At 49.8% G+C, this 21,957-nt stretch overlaps 1 protein-coding gene across 2 annotated transcripts; it reads right to left on the reverse strand.

Annotated features, from left to right (window-relative positions):
• Positions 1-1,922: 1,922 nt before the first annotated feature.
• Positions 1,923-21,599, reverse strand: BNIP5 (BCL2 interacting protein 5). 2 transcript variants are annotated; one of them, XM_088831273.1, is made up of 11 exons: positions 21,568-21,599; positions 14,126-14,751; positions 11,489-11,553; positions 11,023-11,263; positions 9,865-9,996; positions 8,218-8,279; positions 7,661-7,898; positions 6,713-6,844; positions 5,835-5,899; positions 4,003-4,245; positions 1,923-2,426 (listed from the first exon to the last, which is right to left on the reverse strand). In XM_088831273.1, exons 1-11 carry the CDS (start codon positions 21,597-21,599, stop codon positions 2,391-2,393), a joined length of 1,872 nt encoding a protein of 623 aa, XP_088687399.1. In that variant the 3' UTR covers positions 1,923-2,390. The 2 variants fall into 2 exon arrangements, with proteins under 2 accessions (XP_088687399.1, XP_088687398.1); XM_088831272.1 differs by lacking the exon at positions 21,568-21,599 and adding an exon at positions 13,035-13,156 and having other exon boundaries at positions 11,489-11,551; positions 14,126-14,747.
• Positions 21,600-21,957: the final 358 nt, after the last annotated feature.

A 21,957-nucleotide genomic window follows, 5' to 3' on the forward strand; every position in this document is an offset into this window, starting at 1 on the left:
GTTAGAGGGCTGTGTTCATAGCCCTGTCAGGCATTCATGCAGGTAACAGACACATGCCAAGTTGACCAACTAAGCCAAGCTGTTGGAACTGTTGAGCTGTGTGGAAGACAAAACCTTGCCTTGGTGCAAAAAAAAAAAAAAAAGGAGCCCATTTCTCAAGATACTTTTCTGCCTTCAGCTGGAAAATCATCATCATAAATCTATAAATCCACAGTGTCTCAGAAGTCAGTGTCTCCTGCAGTTTGGTGCTCTTGAGCAGAGCACACTCATTCAACCATCCCTGGCAATCTAGCTTGAAGCCCTCCCCCATTTCCTGAAAACTACCCAGATTGTAGCTATCATAAGAACATCAACTTATATAGACACAGCACTATGTAATTTCAGAACTCTTTTTGTTGATTTTCTCAGTGACTTCTAGCAAATCCCCATAGTTGGACCCATTCAATCTCCAAATTTACTTTATATATCATTGCATGGATTATTTGGACTTCCCAAGTGGCTCAGTAGTAAACAATTTGCCTGCCAATGGAGGAGATGCAAGTTTGATCTCTGGGTCAGAAAGATCCCCTGGAGGAGGAAATGGTAACTCACTCCAGTTTCTTGCCTGGAGAAACCCATGGACAGAGGATCCTGGCGGGCTACAGTCCACGGGGTCATAGAGAGTCAGACACGACTTAGAGACTAAACAAGCAAAACATGAGATGGCAGAGCTGAAAGGCATCAGCGTCATTTCTCAGTTGTCGGATTACAGGACAAAGGGCTGAGAGGATTCTAAGAGAGACCAGTTGTCCCCACTCTGCTGCTTCCCCATCTAGAGGCTGCAGGGTCCCTGGGAGGTTCTACAAATCCACATGGGCACTAAGTACTGCTGGCAAGTTGAACAGATTATGTGATACCTGTAGGCACACATCTGTTACGTGCATGTGGGTGTTCAGGTAAGAGATTAAGCATAGATGTATTTTTAAAACTAAAGTCAGTCAAAGTCGTTCAGTTGTGTCTGACTTTTTGCGACCCCATGGACTATCCAGTCCATGGAATTCTCCAGGCCAGAATACTGGAGTGGGTAGCCTTTCCCTTCTTCAGGGGATCTTCCCAACCCAAGGACTTAACCCAGGTCTTCCGCATTGCCGGCGGGTTCTTTACCAATTGAGTCACAAGGGAAGCCCCTGAATACTGGAGTGGGTAGCCTATTCCTACTCCAGGGGATCTTCCTAACCCAGGAATCAAACTGGGGTCTCCTGCATTGCAGGCAGATTCCTTACCAACTGAGCTATCAGAGAAGCAAGAGACTTATTTAAAAAACCAACATCTGAAAAAAGTATCAGCAGCTCTTCTACATGACGTGGGCATATTTTTAGCCCTGGTGAACTAAAAAAACACATGATCAAACAAACAAACAAGGGTACATAAGTCAGCACTAGGCCCTAGGGTTGGCCCCAGAATGCATAAGCCTTGATTCCTGGTCCAATGCTCTAGACCAATGCCTATTGAGGTAACTCCCCCATTTCCTCTCTAACTACCAATTCAGAGGAGACCAATTGGTCTCACAATTCCAGTTGAGGACCAAGGCCTCCCAGAGAATGTCTGGCAGAATTGCCTGGATCTCAGGAGTTCCATCGGAGAAGGCAATGGCAAGCCACTCCAGTACTCTTGCCTAGAAAATCCCATGGATGGAGGAGCCTGGTAGGCTGCAGTCCGTGGGGTCGCTAAGAGTCGGACACGACTGAGCAACTTTACTTTCACTTTTCACTTTCACACATTGGAGAAGGAAATGGCAACCCACTCCAGTGTTCTTGCCTGGAGAATCCCAGGGACGGGGGAGCCTGGTGGGCTTTCGTCTAACGGGTCACACAGAGTCGGACACGACTGAAGTGACTCAGCAGCAGTAGGAGTTCCATTCATTCATTCATTTGGTCAGTACTTAAAGATTGCCTCCAGCTATGTGGGGTGGGTATATTTAGCCACAGAGTGAAAGCACTTGCTATCTCTCTTTAGAGATATTTTAGCATAATACAACCAGAAGGGGTCTGATGGGTCACTAATCCAGCCCAGAATCCAAGGTCTGGAGAGGAGAAGGGACATGGGACTCATATAGGGTTTTGCAGCAAGTTTGGAGGTAGGTCAGCAGGTGGAGTCCTGGTCTCCCAATTCCCAGTTCAGTGCAGTTTCCCCCATGGCCTTTGCCTCCAGTTTTGTAGAAGAACACCTTGTTCATTCTCTGTCTCAATGAGCCCACCATGGTGCATGGACACAGAATGGTTGTCCACTCTTGTCTTCAGTCATGTCTGTGAAGCACCGGATTGGGAGAACATGGAGCATTTTCACGGTTTCCTGGCTGAAGCTACCAATGTTTGCATAGTTCAAGGGAACTTGAGTGCAAAGCACAGCTTTCAATCTGGACTCTGGATCTGAGAACTTGTGATGTTCTGGGAGGAGAAAAAGAACACAGATTTTAGCCATAGTCCAATTATGTATGGGTCCCATCCTGATAACAGACTTCTCATTAACCCACCGGCTCCTACCTCTGGGTCTTTGCTCACAGAGGCCCTCCTGCCTGCGGTGTCCACTCGGTCCTTTCTCCCCACTACAGCCTCTCCATCCTCCAAGGTCAAAATCAGTGCCTGCTGCCTCCTGGAAGGCTCCCAGAACCAACTTGCTTTATTGGCCACAGTTAGTGCTAATTTGGCACTTGATTGATATTTACTTTTATTATCAGTAAACAATCTGTCTTTTTCCATTAGAACCTTGCACAGGCCCTCAGAGCATCTTAACAGCTAGGCTGATAGGAGGCTCTGAATACGCAGTGACTGGATGGATGAGTGAATAAATAAACGAATGGCTGGCAAAACCAGAAGATACAGTGTTAGGGCTCCTGAGCGTGTCAGAACTGATGTTTCTATGACATCTTCCACAAAGAACTCAGATCAGTCCATCCGGTGTTGCCTAATCCACCTTAGAGGGCAAATTGTCACCAGTCTCCAGAAGATAGTGAGTCTGAGAAAAGAGAGGTCTAAGGTCACAAGGGGTTCCACCAGGAAAGCCATTGAAGTGATGAGGTACAAGTATCATGAAATAAGGCCTGCTTTCTTGAGAGACTTATCACATGGCTTCTAAAGTTAATTCCAGGGGGAGACAAAGGGTTTGAGCAAGAGTGACATCATTGCAATAGAAGTCTGGTTCCCCAGGGGACCATTTGGACCTGGAAGTTCTGGTCCTATTTCTCGAACACCAATAGGACATTTCATTGCTTTAAAATCACAACTTCACTCAGTAGTTTCCGCACCTTAGATGTGGTTAAATGTTTGTAAGCTGGTCATCTTAAGTGAATTTGAAAAGGGCGGGGAGAACTTAGAGTCCACCAGAAAATTCAGATTTTAAAAAAGATCAGTAATACGTTTTCTCTCTACAGGGACCATCCCAGAGCGTCAGGGAAGGGAGGATTATTAGGGAAAGCCTGAAACCAATCAAAAGAGTGAGGGATGGCAGAAGAGAGGATATTCATAATCAGTCAAGGCAAGGTCCTTGAAGAATGTCCTCTGAGAAGCCTTTCAGAACCAAACAGTCCCAGGGAGCCTTCTCATCTACCTCACCATCCCTTATTTGATATGTAATCTTACTCTACTTTTTTCTTTAAATCTTATGACCATCTCAATTGGCAAGCCAAGCAGCACAACCCATGAAACAGCAAGAAGGTGCAGCTAAGATAGTAGCTGGTCCGATGTTCCATACTGATATCAAGAAGTATGAAAATACACCTCCTGTTGGAGACAGAGCCAAATAAAAGAGGATGCTAATTAGCTTATTAGCAGGTAAAGTGGGAGGCTGGGAAAGATAAAGACTGCTGTGATGTAGAATTGTCTCAGAAGGCCTGGACAAGGAGGTGGCATTTGAACTGGACCTCAGAAGTCCTGAACTAAGCAGGGGAGGGGAGAGGACACGAAGCCGGTCCTTGTAATCTGATCTGTCGCCCCTCGCCCCTCGTGCTGCGGGGATGGTTCTCACCTGCTGGGCCTCCTCATATGGGAACTGGCTGTAACTGGGTCTCCTGTAGTGTAGGCCTGTGAGACTGAGGACGGTGTGGTAATTGTTGCCAGCACATTGCTTTCCCAAGCCAAAGACAAATGGGTAGGTTCTCTTGGGCTCGGTGGCGTGGGTCCCTTGGCTGCGCAGCGTGGCTACCAGCTTTCTGAGGGAAGAGACTGAGGGCTCATAGAAAAATTTCTTAAAGCTGGGGTGTCGCTTGATCTGGAAGCAGAAATGAAGGCAGGCCATCAGTGTGGCTGGCAGGTAGGTACTCCCCTCCCCCTGGCACCCCTCCATCAACCCCACGCAGACAGGCTGGATGCCCCATTGTCCCTGGGACAGCACGCCTTGTTAAATTCCTCCACCTTCCCTGGCCTCTCAGAATCTGCTCTGCAAGGTACAGCTCCAAGCAGCACAACAAAGTGGGAAAAAAAATAAAACCAAAAGACAAAATGCAGGTCTTTGGATTCAGATAATGGATGCTTAAATAGCATTCACTAGCTGTGTGACCTCTCTGAGCCTCTGTTATGTGTAAAATGGGGGTAATAATGCCTTCCCCCAACACACTATTGTTGGGAGGAGGGGATTAAGTGAGATAGTTTAATGTTTTGTGAAAAGTGGATGTTGGGTGAATTTCAGTTCCCGCCCTAAGCCACCTCCTCCTAATACCTAAATGTCTTAGGTTGGGTTCCCCCAGAGGCAGATCCAAAGACTAGGACTCAGATGCAGCTCACTCCTGCAGTGAGTGATCCGGGATGGGGAAGTGGAGACAGGGGGACAAGAATGGAAGCAGCGCCCTCAGGCTGGCAGCTGAGCCTGATCCGCTTGGGGCATTTTGGGAGCCCCAGAGTTATCCCCCGAAGAGGGGAGGGAGCTGGGGTATGTGGACACCAGCTCCCATCAGCTGATGATTGAGGGCTGCTCCTGGAAAGGTGGAGAGTGTCACGCTGGCCTATTGTATGGGTGTAAATGGCTCTGGAGGGGCCAGTCTTCAGGCAAAAGGATGCAGGTGCTGGCAGTCAGGAGTTGGGCCAGGTGATCTGTGGTGCCAGAAGAGGTACCAGTAGCACTGGCTACAGGCTCAGCTGTGAAGAATCTGCTTGCAATGCTGGAGACCACCTACAATACCAGAGACCACCTACAATGCAGGAGATGCTGGTTGGATCTCTGAGTCAGGAAGATCCCCTGAAGGAGGGCATGGCAACCCACTCCAGGATTCTTGCTGGGATAATCCCATGGACAGAGGAGCCCGGCAGGCTACAGTCCATGGGTTCACAAAAGTCAGACCTGATTTAGCGACTCAACCAGCACCACCACACTGATCACTCATCTATGACCTGCCTCTTTGTATGTGATCTGTGTTTATCTCTCCAAGTAGACTGTGACGTTTTCAAAGGCAAGGAACCTTATGTTACGAGCTATCTAGCAATAGAGGAAACTCTAAAAGCTTGAAAGAATTAGAGGCCTTATAATTGCTGAAGCGTGTGCCAAGTCAGAGTGAAGGGCAGATAGAGTACAAGATCAGAGGAACTTGCGGAAGGAGGCTTCCTTGAGCTGAACTTCAAGGATGATTTGGACAGGGGGACGTCCTGGTTGGCAGGTGGAGACACAGAGCTTTACGTTATTTTAAATTAACATTGATCTCCTTTGCTGTGTGTCTGGCATTTTCTATATAAGCACTAAAGTTGGCAGGTAGGTATTTATCCCCCATTTTGCAAAAGAGAAAACAGAGACTTACAGAAGTTATGGGGCAGATATAAAGATGGGGACAGAACTTGGGTTCCGTCCTTGAGGCACTGAGCACTCCTCACCTGCTCTCCCAACTGGCTATCCACTTCTTGGAGAAGGGCCACCAGCTCTTGGATGATCAGCTCCTCTAAGAAAGATAAAGAAGGATTGAGGGACTGTTGACAAGTTCTACAATAACCCATCCATCGATCCCAGGAGTATTTTGCCTCTTAAACACAGCACACAGATTAGTTATGAAGAACAAAGAAAAATCTTCCCCTAAGCTAGAACTGGAACCTGAGGGTTTTGTTTCATTTTGCTTTATAGACAAAGAAGGCACTTCGACCTGCCGAGCCTCACCTACCACCACATTCAGCTCCATTTTGACAGATGGGGAAACTGAGACCTTATCTAGGCTACAGAATAGCCTGCACCATCAGCCGGGCTTGTAAACAACGCTGTGCAGGTGGCAGCTCTTACCAAGAGTTAATTATGAATATTCGGAACATTTGGAGACCCGTTGTTATAAACCGTTGGCAACTTGAAATCAGCCAAGGTGGGAATTTTATACCACAGAAATCTGCAAAGGCTACAAATCAGGGTTTCCCCTGGACCCTGTGCCCCTAGTGTACTGGAGCTTGTTTGCCAGTAGGCCACTGGTTATGAGATCCAGAGCAAGCTAGGGGTTTTACATGAAACATTCGTGCGAAGCAGTGGCGTGAGGTGGGGGTAAAAGTACAGCCCACAGAATGGACAGACATTCTCTACCTGAAGAAGGCCGTCCACCTGCAACTCTGCCCCAGTTCAAAGGTCAACCCTGTGTCCTCTCTGCCCTTCTTGAGTCTCCTAGGCTATTTGTAAATCTGCCTTCCCAGTTCCCTACTAGGGTTCAGCCTGTGAAAGCCATGCAAAGGGGAAGCCCCGGGGCAGCTGTCCCAGGAGAGAGCAGGGTGACACTAACTGGATTCATTCGCTCCATCCAGCTGAGGTCCCGCTTCTGGCTTGTGGCTTCTGGCCTGGGAGGGTGCTTCTGGGGCTCCAACTGGCTCCCCTTCTGTGAGTGGGGACCCCTGGAATTTGAGATCCTCCAGATCTGAGGGCAAAGAGGAGTTGCTGTGAATGTGTTTGCACCTGTCACAAATCTACCAGCACATCACTGAACCCAGGTTCTGACAAGAAGCTGTCCAAAGTCTCTGGCTTAAGAGGGGTCCTGGTTTCCCAGGCTCCTCAGGGAACCCCCAGTCCCCCCAGACCTGCCTCAGAGGAGTTCACAGTGCTCTTTGTCCCTCCAGGAATCGCATTCTCTCTTTCACCTACCCCCTCTGCCTCCTTATATCTGGGAGGAAAGCAAGCAGGCCTGCCAACAAGTCTCAGCAAGTGAGCCCACTTCCCCTTTAACTTGGCAAGCCTTTGCTGAGTCCCTTAGCCTGTCTGAACCTCACTTTCTCCATCTGTCAATTGGGAGAGTTGTGAGGGGAATTAAATGAAATGTGTGAACACAGCATGCAGCGGGCACGCTGCCAATGTTGGGGGGGATTGTTGTACCCCAGGGGTCCTCACACCTTAGTGCAGTAAAAAAACAGAGGCCCAGGACACGTCCTACTTCACCAAACCTGAATCTGTATTTTTCTATCACCTTTCCCGGTGATTCTGATTTATGTATGGTGATGCTCTCATACCATATTTGTTTTCAGGTGTTTACGATGGCGGGGGAGAGTGTGTGTTTTTGGGGGTGAATCCTGGCATCAACCAACTCCTTTCTCTTCTTGGTGCCCGCACACCACCCTACTCTGCTCAGAGTGAAAATCAAGACTGAATGGTACACCACACATCTGGCCAACTCTGCCCTGGAGGAAGCCACGGGGCCAGAGGCAGCCTCTGTTACCATGGCAACCCTGGGTCTGCTCACCAGAGTTGCTGGAGACGGAGGGCCAATGGCCACCGACACACAGGGGCAGAAAGCTGGGCTTCTTGGGTGGCCGAGAGTCTGGGCTGGCAGCGCCCGCAGCCCCTGCTCTCTTGGGGTCCTTGGAGCTGTGTTTTTTATAGAAGGCTTTTCTGAAGTTTGACTTTCTCTCTTGGCATTTCTTCCTGCAGGCTGGGGCCAAGTTTTCTACAGCCACCTCCGGCTCCTGGACTTGAAGTTGCTGTGGGGGAGATAAGGGAAACTGAGTCAGGGCCCCTGACTTTACAAGTCAGTTGAGGAAAGAGACCAGCAGCCCCAGAAACAAACAGAGACCCACTGTGGGCCAGATGGTGTGGTTAGGGGAGAAGGGTGATGATGCGCAGAGCTGGGGAGACAAGCACAGCCTGCAGCGGTCAGGGGAGGCTCCAGGGAGGAGGGCTGACGGAGCCAGGCTCTGGCAAGATGTAGGACTGGGGGAGGGGCAGGGGAGTTACTGTGCCAGGTTGGGGTGGGGTGTTCAAAGTGAGGGTCAGGGTCTACGTGGGGAATGTCTTCCTCACCTTGTCTTCGCACTGCTCCTCTGCATCTTGGAGTAGGGCAATGATCTTCTGGATGAATTCTTCTGAAAAAAAAGAACAAAGGGTTTGCTCACACTTCAGTGCTGAGAAAAGCTTTTCTGTGGTTAGTCTTCATTTCCTAAAGTGTTGAGAAAAGCTTTTCTGTGGTTAGTCTTCATTTCCTAAGACCTGGTGGCTCCCTCAGCAATTCTCACAGGCCTCCAGAGTGTGTGCTAATGAGCTTGCATTTGAGGTCACCCCTGGTCCAACCCATGGTGGGGACCACGGATTCCCCAGAGGTAGCCTGAGGGCAGAGCTGGTTTCATGGGAACATGTGCTTAGTCGCTCAGTCATGTCCGACTGTTTGGGACCCCATGGACTGTAGTCCTCCAGGCTCCTCTGTCCATGGGGACTCTCCAGGCAAGAATCCTGGAGTGGGTTGCCATGCCCTCCTCCAGAGGATCTTCCCAACCCAGGATTGAACCCAGGTCTCCCACATTGTAGGTGCATTCTCTACCATCTGAGCCACCAGGGAAGCCCCAGAATACTGGAGTGGGTCAACTATCCTTTATCCAGGGGAACTTCCTGACCCAGGAATCAAACCAGGGTCCCCTGCATTGCAGGGGAATTCTTTACTTGCTGAGCTACCAGGGAAGCCCTGAGAACATATACATTTATTCATCCACTTATTCATACCATGGGAACATATTCACTTATTCATTCATTGCTGATGAATCAATGAATTCCTAGACGTGCCTTGTTATGTTTACAAAAACAGTCAAGACCCCTGCCTCCAGGGGAAGGTGCCTCAAGGCCGTCTGGTCCCAAATCCCCCCTCCCTGCTCCTTCCTCCTCTTCTAGGTAGATCAGGGGCCCTTCTCAATTCTCCTTCAAGGCACGTCGTCCTCTGTGAAAAGCAAAGAAGGCAGAATGGGAGAGGTAGGGAAAGAAGATCTTCAGACACACAGAAGGGACAGTGATTACATGATTACAGACTTGGCTCTGCCAATGATAAAATAATAATGATAAAGGTGGCAGCCACCATCAGTTCAGCTTCTCTCCTAGGGCCTCTCCCCCTCTTCCTGTCCTCTTTATTTCTCCTGAGGCTCTGCTCTCAAGCTGTGCTACACGACAACACTAACAGTCACAATAAACTGCAGCTGACATTTTCTTAGCAGCTCCCAGGTACACCTCTAAATGCTTCATCACCACGAATTCATTGAGAGCTTCCAATAACTCTAGGGAGTGGGTACTATTTTTATCCCCAATTTATAGATGAGAAAACTGAGACCAGAGATGAAGAAGCTTGTCCAAGATCACTCAGCTGGAGAGGTCCGAGTTCAGGTTCAAATCCAGCTTCTAAAGATGTACCATCTACGGAGCCCTTGCCATGGACTAAAGCTTTCCTTGCATCTCCTAGTGTCAGCCTCCCCAAGGAGGGCATTATTACTTTTGTGGTTTTACAACCGAGGCTCAGTCTGGCTTAGGGCCTGTGTTCTGGACCCCAAGCTGCCTCCCCAGCCTGCAGTCCTCAGAGGCAGGAAAGGACAGGTCACTGCCTGTCTCTGGTTCAGTTTCTCTTCTGGAAGTAGAGGGCTCAGCTCCGACATTTTCCAAGGGGACTCTGAGAAGAGAAGAGTGGGTACTGACTGAATTCTGCGGCTCTGTCCTGCTGCAGGTCCTCGTCGGGTCCCCCACTTTCTGCTGGCGTGCAAAGCTCAAAGGGACTTGGATCTCCACCATCTGTAGGTAGAGCCTCTAGGACTTCAGGTTCTTCCACACCTGAAAAGCAAGAGGAAACGGTGGGTGAGCTTCACCAGCCTGAGGGTGTTGACTAACGCACAGAAGTCAGCAGAGACTCAGTGCGCTCCATGGCTAGCACGTGCAGAGGCCTTTTGGGGGTGGCAGGGGGCTGCTGGGCAGGGCCGTGGCTCCACTGTACTGAAGACCAAGCTCCCTCATCCCTTTGCATGTCCATCCGTACAGCTGTGCCTGTCCTGGGCTTCTCCGTCACCCCACTCCTTCCCCTGGAAGCTCATCCCGCCACTATCTTGGCTTCACCTGCCAACTGAAGATGATGCCCTGGCCTGAATTAGACCCAATGCAGCCAGGCTCCCCCTACATGAAAATATCTCCCCTGTGGCCTGATCCCACCACCGGGGATCCACTCTTTAGTGTTCAACATTGCTTCCTCCTTTTTAAAATGTGAATTCCCCTGGTAAGGATGACTTGCTAGGCTGCTCCTCCCTGACACCAGGAAGACCCTCTCTCCTGGTAACTCTGGCTCCATCGTGTTGGGCCCCATGACCACAAACATGATTTTACCTCCCGAAACCCTAGTTCCCTCATCTGTGAAATGGAGATAATAAGATGTACTTCCTAAGATGAGGACTGGTGGCTGACAGATACACAGCCAGAAAATGTCTTATTTTTACAGGCGAGAAGATTTTAGGCACAGAGTTAGGGATTATGCAGCCCAGCACCCGGATCTCCTGCCTCCCAGGCTCCAGTTCCTTCCTGCATGTGGTACCCGCTGCCAGGGCATGGAAGCTGAGGCTGCAGAGAGACCATGGTAGTTGGTGGAATTCTCTGAACACAGTTTCCACCGGGGGCTTAGCTAGGTTGCCTAGACGATGAGGCTTGGTGTGTGGAGGTAACCTTCTGGCGTTCCTTTTGCCCTCCCCACACTGCTCAGGGCAGAGCGAAATTCAGAACTGGGATGGCAGCTCAGCAAATGGCCAATTCAAGCCATGTGGAAGGTTCCAGTGCGGGAGGCAGTGTTGCTATGGTAACCGTAAGCCTGCTCACCTGGGAGGCTGGAGCTGGAGGGCCGATGGCCGCCCACACACAGGGGCAGAAAGTTGGGCCTCTTGGGCTGCCGGGACTCTGGACTGGACACACGTGCGGCACCTGCTCTCTTGGGTTCCTCAGAGCCGTATTTCTTAAAAGAAAAGGCTCTCTTGAGGCTAGACATTTTCTCTTGGGATTTCTTCTTGACGACTGGTGCTGGGTTGCGTGGGGTCACCACAGACTGAAGGGCTTGATGCTGCTGTGGGAGAGATGAGAGAGAAACTGAGCCAGGCCCCTGACCCTCAGGAGAGGGAAAAGCGCCCCAAGAAGCAACCGAGGAGCACCCAAGGGCTGCAGGGTGGCCCCAGGCACGGCTGGTGACAGAGGCCGGAGCAGGGGAGCAGGAGGCCCGGATGGACAGGTAGGGTCTGAGCAAGGAGGGAAGGCAGCGTGACCCTGGGCATCCGTGCAGTCAGCGCCTCACCTCTTCCTCCCACTGGTCTCCCACCTTTTGGAGCAGTTCCACTATCTTCTGGATGATGATATCCTCTAGAAGCAAACCAATACACCAGGTTAATCTTTGCAGGCGCAGAGAGGACTCTTTAATAACTGCCTTGGCCTTCTGAGACCAACTTGAGACTTCTGGATTAAGTGAGGGTCCTCTTACAACAGCTCCTTTAGGCCACAGATTGGGGATGGGGGAGCACACATCCCAGGGCCTGGTCCTTCTAAGAAAGGGTTGGAAGATCCACAGGTGAAGGGTACTAGGCCACAGCATGCAATTTTTTGCAGAAGTTTCGAGTCAGTCCTTCAGGCATTTAACTTGTACCCCACAATTTCCTTTGAAATTTGCAGATCTGTAAACATCTACTTTGAGTTTGTGACCCAACCTGTGTGACCTTGGGTAAGTCTCTTAACCTCTCTGGGCTTTCATCACTTCCTCTGTGACATGTGAATACTAAGCCCCATCCTGGATCCCTCAGGAAGCTGCCAGGCCATCAAAGGAAACTGCATTTGGAAATACCTTACAAGGTTAGAGATGATTCGACCTACAAAATTCAGCCAGGGAAATGATGGAGCGCCAGCCTATCTGAGGTGGAGAGAGGCACTCCAGCAGGCAGGACATAGATAGCCTGCCACATTGGTGCCCCAACCACACTGCCAAGTCTTTACACAGAAGCCCAAATGATGTACATGGTTTTCTTTTGATATTCCAGGCAACCTACCCAAAGACATTGTGCCCAGAGTGGCCTCTGCTAGTTGCCAGCTGATCAGTTTACACAAAAGAAGGTGCAGACAAGATTCCCTTTTCCCAGATTGCAGATGTTCTTACCCCTTCCCTCTCATTTATAAACCCTGTTAGGCTTTTGTTCCTTGACTCGGTCTACCAGCCATCTCCCTCTCACGTGAGAGAACAATCATACTGCAAATTTCCTGCAAAATAACCAATTAAATGCCTTTCAGCTACTCCTTGACGGATGCATAGCTCCTCCATTTTCATATCTTTAAAAATATTCCCCTTCTTGGTAGGAAATTAGATTAATACAGCCTTATAGATTTCTTTAAGGGCAATAACAAGACTGGGGTAGTGTATGAGACTGTCCTTATTTCTTGCAGATGTGTGTCTAAGTATTTAAGGATGAAGCATCACTTTACTTAAAGGGGTTCAGCAACAATGAAGCAAGAATGGGTGACTATTAACAATTGCAAGTATGTGAATGTGCACAGAACTATTCTTTCCACTCTTCTATATTTAATATTTATGTATGTATATGTGGGTGTTTATATATATATGTATATATTCCTTCTATAAATTTTAAATGACTTAAAAAGTTCCCATGCTCATTAATACATAAGGCAGAAGCATTTTCCAGAGGCCAGTCTAATATCTGAGACTCCCTTCTGTGAAACTCTAATATAAATGGACCAGAAGCACCAGAAGAGCCAAGGTCAGCAGATGCATTTTGTGAAGTCTAAACATCCAAGGTCCAAGCAGTCATCTGGAGCAATCCATTTTGTTTGCTAACAGCAGTATCAAGCTTTCTGAGCTTCGCTTCCTGCTGGGGACCTATGGCTTGGAAAGAAACTTTCCAGACTCCAGCACCCCCACCTTCGAGGAGCAAGAACTGGTGGAGATCAGAGACTTCTCCACCTATAATAAAGATGAAACCAAGTTTGTGGGACTGTGTGTGGGTATCAGTGACATTCTTCTGACTTTGTTGATCAACACAGGGCATGGAATTCACAACAGGCCAGGTGCTGCTGGAGTCAGCTCTAGGCTTAACCAAAAAAATCAGAAACCCTCCAAGGTTTCCATTTGAAAAGAGGCTGCCTCAGCCCAGACATCTTTCTCCACTCCCCCACCACCAAGTATCCTGGATCTTCCTTGGATCTCTTCTCCCCATGAAAAACATGGTGAGTTTTGAGTCCTGTGGGGCAAATTTCCATCTTTCTCCAGCTGCCTGTGGGACATTCAATTCTAGGACACGAAACGTCAGACAAGGAAGGCACCTTAGGGACCAGCTCACTCATTTTACAAATGAGAATCAAAGAGATATCAGAGAGGGAAAGCAACTTGCTCAAGGTCACACAGCAAACTTATTCCAAACTTGATGGAATCAAATCTAGAACCAGCAGCCAGCTGTTTCTACTTCCCTGTCACCTACCCCAGGCCTCACACATAGATTAATGTTTGAGGATAGAGCTTCCCACTCAGCTTCCCCTCTGCCTTCATGTTTCTCCCTGGCTGTGCTCAACCCTGAGTACTTAACAATAATAGCATCTGCCACTTATGAAGCCCTTGCTATATGTCAGCTCTGGACTACGGCTACCTGTTATAGTCTCCATTGTATCAGTGGAGAAAAAAAAAAAAAAATTGAGGCTCAGTGAGGCAAGTCTCCAGCCCCAGGTCACCCAGCCGGTGAGTGGTGGAACTGGGGTTTCACCTCCAGTTCTCAGCCCTGTGCAGCTCTGCCTCTAAGAAGCAATGCGGTTCCTGATGGTGGCCCTACCTTTCAAGTCCCTTTCTGTTGAGAGGTTTGAGGAAGCACCTCAGAGCACCCCAGCCCTTGGGGTAGGGATAGGGATGGGGTCACCATAGAAACAGGCACAGTCTGCTCACCCCTGGTTGCTGGGCCCAGGTCAGCCCCCTCGCCGCGTGAGGCCTCAGCCGCCTTGGCCTCTTGGCCTTCGGCCTCCTGATCTCGGGGCCCCCTGGCCTCCTCCACACCATGTTTCCTTTGACTGTGTTTCTTGCGGCTGGCCTTCTTGCTGTGGGCCTTCTTCCTGGGAGCTGGCTCGCCTGGGCTCTCGGGGGATTCTGTGGGCTCGGGGGGGCCCTCCTTTCCCTTTGCCTTCTTGTTGGTCTTTTCCTTGGGATCCTCAGGGCCCATCCTGAAGAATAAGTTCACCACAAACCTCAGCCATCCCTGCGGGGCCTGCCACTGGGCCTTGTCCTTCTTGGCATCCTGCAGAGGCCTCTGCTTGCTGAGAAGGTCCTTGGTATCCTCTGGGCTGGGGGCAGCAGCCGTGCTGTCCTGAGCCTCCGCAGACTGAACTGGACTCTTGAGACATCTGGTCCCATCACTGGCCGTCCGACAAAGAACTTCCCTGAAGGGGCCGGTGGGCAGGGAAGGGCCCTGGCAGTCCCACGACTCTGAATCCTTCTGGGCACTCTGCAGCCTCTCCAGAGACTTGGCTCTCCTCCAAGACAGAGGCTTCCTTGGGCCCCTTGGAGGCTCCATTGCACTACAACCGAAACAGACAGCTCCCTTAGAAGAGGCCACGGAGACTGCAAGGTGGGCTAGTGGTGCTGATCTGTGTGCCCACCCAACCCGCCCTTCATGTGAGTACTATCAACTCTCAAAGCCGTTGTCTCGTTTAAATTCCTCAGCATCCCCGGGAGGGACGGGTATCCTTGTTCCGTGTCCCAGAGGAGGAAACCAGTCCACAGTAGGTCATCCCCAATCTCACAGCTAGACCCCTAGAGCCTCTGGGAGGAGCACCCTGCCAGCACATTGATTGTAGTCCCCTGAGACTGGGTTTGGGGATCTTAGTTCCCTGACCAGGGATTGAACCTATGCCCTCAGCAGTGAAAGTGCCACGTCCCAACCACCGGGGTGCGTATGTGTGTTTGTTCAGTCACTCAGTTGTGTCCAACTCTTTGTAACTCCATGGACCGTAGCCCACCAGGCTCCTCTGTCCATGGAATTTTCCAGGCAAGAATACTGAATTGCCATTCTCTTCTCCAGAGGATCTTCCCGACCCAGGGATCAAACCCAGGTCTCCCTCATTGCAGACAGATTCTTTACTGTCTGAGCCACCAGAGAAGCTCTACCTTCCTATAGGGGCCCTCCTATTGGCAAGATTACATCTTCACATGTTTAGCGGTTTGTTGCCTGAGCCTCTCTGCCTCCCCCCTTGTCTGTTTTGCTAGGTCTTGTTTCCTGAGCACCTGCAAAGATGCCTGGCACATCACTGGCACACAGTAAGTACTTATTAAACAAAGGAATAAATGTATAATGAGCATTTAGTAAACTGAACAATACCTAAGAGTGTGTAGTTAATATACAATAAATGAATTCGGACCCGTTCCATCTTAAAGCAGCCGGGACCCTTCCGTTCTTCATCCAAACTGAAGCAACTACTCATGGAAAAGAAAAAACAACCTCCTCTTTCTGGGCAGCATTTTAACCAGGCTGGGGTGTGGGCAGTGCCCTTGATTTGTGTGTCTTTAATCTGAAACTCCTGAGGCATTCCAATTTTTCTGAAGTTGTTCAGAAACCCTTTGCCTTTTGGTGGAAGTTAAGAGAAAAATGAAATATGGTTTGGAATCTCAGCCCTGAGTTCCCAGAGATTCCTATGGAGCTTAGATTTACGGGCTGCCTACTCTAATCTGTAATACAGCTTCATCTTGCATTTACTATTATTAGTGTATTAAGTATTAATGTAGCTACATTATATCTTCTGTGTTTACCAACTGATTCGTTACTTTAAAATGTTTTCTATTACTATGTCCAGCTTAGAGACAAAAATAAGAACCTGTAATTGCAATTTCAGATGTGCAGGGATCCTTGTGAATGTGAGGAAGATACATAAACAGAGGGAAGAAAAGGCACAGGGAAATACAGAGAGATTTGAAGGTGAGCGTTAACAGTCGAGGATGCCTTTCTTCCTTCAAACATGAGTTTCAGGAGGAAGGGTGGGGAGGATGGCCAGAAGCCAGTGGGCACCACCCGGCGGGGCATCCACATGCTTGCAGTCTTGGAGGAAATGAGGTGAGGAAGCAGGCAGTTTGTATGGATTTATTTGTCGCTCAAGGTTCCTTAAAGAAGCAACAGAGTTGCATGAAAACTTTCAGCAATGTTATTTTATCTGAAAGTTGTCTAATGTTCTTGAAAGCCTCAGAAGCCGCCTTACAGTTATTCCTCCAAAATGTGGCATTAAGTGGGATAAGAAAAGAAATCATAAAAGAAAATATTTTGCTTTCTTCTCATTAATTTCTTTCAGCAAACCTGTAACAAGCACCCACTATGTACCAAGAAGTGTGCTCGGTGCTAGGGAATGAAATGGAGCTTGTGCCCTCACATGGGCGGGAGCAGGGGTGTACGTGGTGAGGGCAATAATGCTGTATTCCCCGATAGCTACTCTCACTCTTTATTTAGCTATTTGTTTTTAATGTTTAGTGTTATTTTTTTGCCTGTGCCCTGTGGCATGCGAGATCTTAGTTCTCCTACCAGGGATTGAACTTTCCACCCCCAGGACTGGAAAGGTGGAGTCTTAACCCCTGGACCACCAGGGAAGTCCCTACTCTCTCTCTTTAGTAGCACATGATTTAAAGAGAAGATAACTTGAGGTCGAAGTTCTATTTGATGTTAAGATCAAAGTTAGCTGAGCCAGAAATACTCCTTGATGGACTTCCCTGGCGGTCCAGGGGTTAAGACTTGCTTTCACTGCCGAGGCTACATCTGGGTTTCATGGGGGAGCTGAGATCCCACAAGCTGCTGGCCAAAAAGAAAAAGGGGGAAAAAAAAAAAAAGAGAGATTCACTGAATGATGTCAGGGTGCTGTCTGCTTGCTCTGTATGTTCCTGTGATCGGGCAAATTGGATGAGGTTGGCAGAGAAGCTGCTCAGTAACAGAACCACCAAACCAGCCCCTTTGCTTCCTGTACTAACTCGGCTCGAGAGGGTCTCCCACACAGAGGGCCTGGCATCTTTCTCCCACGAAAGAGAAACGAGGCGCAGTTATTACCAAAAAAAACCTGTCATTGCTATGGAAACGGTTTCCCCCATTGCTGATGGTGGCAGTGAGCTCCTACCTCATTCAAAGGACACTCTGCTACTTCTAATCAGAGCATCAAGACAATTCCACTTGACAGTGGTTTTCCTTCGTGCAGTTTTTTCAAGAAAACTGCCTTGATTTGGCCACTGCTTTCCTGAAACAACAGTGCCCCAAGCCCAGAGGAAGGGGAGGGAGGCCGAGATGAGGAGCAGCTGCAGCGGCGCCAGGGGCAGGGCGAGGTGGGGGTGGGGGTGGGGAGCACGACCTTGGCATTCCAAGAGTGTTCCCCAGGGAAGAGAAACTCCAGGGTGTAGCCAGATAAAGAAATAAACATTTTTTTTTTTTTTAAAAAAGCCTACCCTTCTCCAAGGAGACACCCTGGAAGATCTGTGGGGCAGATGTGTCCTCAGACTTTTTAAGTCTCTAAGCCCTGCCTGAGAAGATTGTGTTTTAATATTAACCCCACACACACACATACTACCCACACCATACATACACACGCACACAGATTCTGTGTGTGCTGAAATTAAATCTTTCCAGACTTTCTAATTATAAAATTCTGCCTATCCAGAATTCATCAAAGCAAATCTTTCTTTTCCCTGCCTCTTTTTTTGTTGTTGTCCTGTGTCCCTGCTTTGCCTGGGACATCATCTAAGTTCTGCCTGCCCGTCGGGGAATTCCACCCCGTCCAAGTCATGCCCCCAGATGGTAACCCTGGGACAGCCGCAGACCTGCATGAAAACCCAGCTGCTCTTGTAAACTTGTTGACTGCCTTGACAGAAAGTGGATTTCAGAGCAAAGTCCTAGTCTGCTCAGAAATACCCGTTAACACCCCAATGATCTGCCGATTGCAGGACTTCTGACATGTACCGGTGACGTATTTAAAAACAACAGCAGCAAAACACCAGAGGAAGTGCACAGAGCAGACCTTGAGTTACTGCGGAGAGGGAAATTGGCCAATTTTTCACAAGTGTGCTGCCATTTGGGGTTTATTTTCTAAATTATATGCTGACTTCATCGACACATCATTCTGCAATTCACGCACCTGCCAAACTCCTCTGTAATAGCTCTATCACCACTTCCTAGAAGGAGTTCAGCTGCTCCCCTTCTGCACTCCTGGACTACAAACAACAGATTCAACAAACAGCCGGCCACTCTGAGGGAGCGTGGCATGGACCTACAGTCACATCCACAGACTCGTTGCTCTAGACTGGAGGTTTGCGTCCCGCTCAGATTCACATGTTGAAACGCAACCCCCGGTGGGATGGTATTACAAGTGGGGACCTCTGGGGTAATTAAGTCCCTAATGCCCTTATACCAGAGACCCCAAAGTGCTCCCTCACCCCTTCCACCGTGTGAGCACACAGAGAGACCTGGCCTCGGAACCAGGAAACCCTCACCAGACGCCAAACCTGTGGGCGCCTGAGTCTTGGACTCCAGCCTCCAGAACCGTGAGAAAAAAATCCCTGTTTTCTCTAAGCCACCCATTCTATGAGAGTTTGTGACGGCATCCCAGACGGGCTAAGACACCCGTGTGACCCAAAAATATGCTCTTGTACCGTCAACCTACGAAAATTCACAACACCCTAAAGTTTCCCTCCCATGCCCTCAAGGGTAAATACAGGGCATCATTCTCTGGGTATCCATCTGCCCTCTGCCCTCCCTGTCTCGATCCAGCAGAGAAAGAGCCCAAGTCTGCCTGGTTTCTGTTGTGTCCACACTGCCTGGGAGGCTCTCAGTGTTTCTGGAACAAATATACAAACACAATGAGCTTACCAGCCACAGGGCACCCAGCACATCCTCCATCCACAAGCTCTCAATTCAACTTGGCCCCAGCCTGGCAATAGGCTGGCAGTGGGAGGTTGAGGCTCTGACAATTAAGAGATTTGCCCAGGGTCTCACAGTCCAGAAGCAGGGAGAGATGGGGCTTGAATCCACTTCTCTGGATTCTAACTTCTTTTTCCAGGGCTCCTGGCCTCCCATAAACACACTCATACACACACACACACGCGCGTGCGCATGTAGGGGTGAACAAATCTGCTGTTTCACGCTGACATTGACAACCATGTCCATACACGTGCCTGCTGTGACTTGCACGCCTGGAGTAACACACTCACGTGTGCCCAGGTATTAACATCTCTGTCCCAGAGGCAAAGATTGTAGACACAGGGTGGGGCTCACAGACTCTTGGCTGGAAGCCAGGCGGTGAGTAGGAGAATCAAGGGCTGACGCTCAGCTCATGTTTCCTACTCATCAGCACAAGTGAGCCCGTGGACACTCCGAACACCAAAGGTCAGTGCCTGTTTGAGGTCAAAGTCTTCCATTTGGGCTTTCAAGATGACTGGTCCACACCCACAGCCCACACCCTCTAGGAGGACACCTCCAACCGCCACTGGAGGACTGGAGTGGGGGAAAAGGTGGTCATCTCTTCCTTCAACACTGGACCCTCCTGCTCCCACACCCACCTCCCAAGTGTTAGGTGGGAACAATTCAGGTATTCCTTCTCCTTCATGGGGTCCCTAGGAGGTTCCTAGAATTGGAAGAGACCTGAGAAGTGTAGACTCCTTCATACACTCGCATCCCCTGTTGGAACAGTTCCTGCAATGGGAGCTCACCACCGTTCAAAGCAGATAGTTCCACCATCAGCCAGTGGGAATTAAGGACAGTCCCTGGTGGCTCAGAAGTTAAAGTGTCTGCCTCTAATGGAGGAGACCTGGGTTCGATCCCTGGGTTGGGAAGATCCCTGAAGAAGGAAATGGCACCCCACTCCAGTACTCTTGCCTGGAGAATCCCACGGACGGAGGAGCCTGGTAGGCTACAGTCCACGGGGTCGCAAAGAGTCAGACACGACTGAGCGACTTCATTTCACTTCACTTCACTTCTCCTTAAACAGGGGGCTCCCCAGGTGGTGCTAGTGGCAAAGAACCCATCTGTCAATGCAGGAGATATAAGAGATGCAGGTTCGATTCCTGGGTCAGGAAGATCCCTGGAGGAGGGCATGGCAACCCACTCCAGTACTCTTGCCTGGAGAATCCCATGGACCGAGGATCCTGGTGGGCTACACAGTCCATAGAGTCACGAAAGTTGGACACAACTGAAGGGACTTAGCACACACACACTCCTCAGAGCTGACCTGGCTGCGGCAGGCCCTCACGCCCTGAGGAGAGGCCACCTCACCCCTGAGTCCTCTCCAGCCAGCCCATCACCCGATGGCCCAGGTCTGTAGGTGTGTCCTCACATCTCATTGCTTCTGGACCCATCTCCTGCCTGGATATCCATCCCTGAGAACTCTCCAGCTGGTCCTTGTCCACTTTAAAATGTGAGGCTGGGCAGGGATGAAGGGCTGCAGCCACGGCCTGACCACAGCAGAGTCCAGGGGGGTTTGCATGAAGCTTCGGATCAAAGAGGCATCTGAGCCTGGGGCTGGAAAGCTGGGGTCAGCTCTGCCAGAGTCGACCTGCAGCTCAATGTCAAGAGCTAGACTTGGACCATCTGCCCAATCTGATTGTCACCATCAAACACACATCACCTAATACCTATTTTCCAAAAGGTTGGGATTTGCCTCTTTTGAGGATCTTTTGAAACCCAAAACAATGAACTCCCTAACAGTGGACCTTCAGACCCCGAGACACAGCAGTGGGGAAGATTGCGGGGGCAGTAGGGTCATGAACACAGAGCAGGAGAACTCCAAAAACGACCACGGCACCCCTCCACCCAGCAGTAGAGTCTGTGCAGGCACCACATCCCATTCTCACCCCATCTTGACCTCTGTCCACGACCACAGACCACGGGCCATGCAATGTTATAACCTCCCCTAAAACCCCTCTTGGAGCAGCAGACCACCAGAACTCTTTTCATAAGATCTCCCTGTCCTTGGACTAGCTTCCAAGAAACATAAAGTGATAAAACCTTAGTCCAGCCATCAGTAATAACAACACCTCCATTTATGCAAAGTTTCTCTTTACTACGTACCTTCATATCAAGCTGTCACCTGACCTCTTCCCAATAGGGAAATGAGCAGGAGAGGTATGTAACGCTGCCCCCATTCTACAGATAAAGAAACTGAGGCCCAGGGAAGTGACGTTCCCTGCTCAGGACTGCTAAGCAAGTAAGCAGCAGGGCTGGGACTTGAGTTCAGAGCTCCCAGCTCCTTGCATGACACCTGGCTGAGATCATGTCATTGAACTTTCTACGTTTCTAGAGATGAAGAGACCAGAAAGCCAGAAGCAGTGTTGGACTGGACTTGGGGTTTACCCTCCTTTCAGGACCCCAAGATACCCACCTACTACTCCAGTCGTCTAAGGAGAGTATCATTCAGTCAGCTTCAGAGCATGGAAGTTGCTCCCGTCCCAGGACACTTTTGATCGGGAGCTCCCAATCAAGGGGCTCTGCGTTGGGTACTGCCCACAAAGTCTGGGCACCACTCCCTGTCTGCTGGAAGGTGAATCCAATGAGGGGTAGTAGTTCCAGCTCTCCCAGGGAGAAGATGCTGCCCGTTTCCAGGTTGTCTCAGAAAATGCTTTGGTCAGAACCATATATATCATGTCACCCGGGGGGTGAGCTCATGGACAGCCAATCCGGGCCCCCACCCCCGCCACCCGCCCGTCCTATCCCAAGGGCTGCTTCCTGCTCCCCCAGAGATAGCAGGCTTACCTCAGCTACTCCGGAAAAA

Source organism: Moschus berezovskii, chromosome 23 (assembly GCF_049115385.1).
Source record: "Moschus berezovskii isolate FMDL1 chromosome 23, NW_MosBer_1.0, whole genome shotgun sequence".
NCBI classification, from domain to species: domain Eukaryota; kingdom Metazoa; phylum Chordata; class Mammalia; order Artiodactyla; family Moschidae; genus Moschus; species Moschus berezovskii.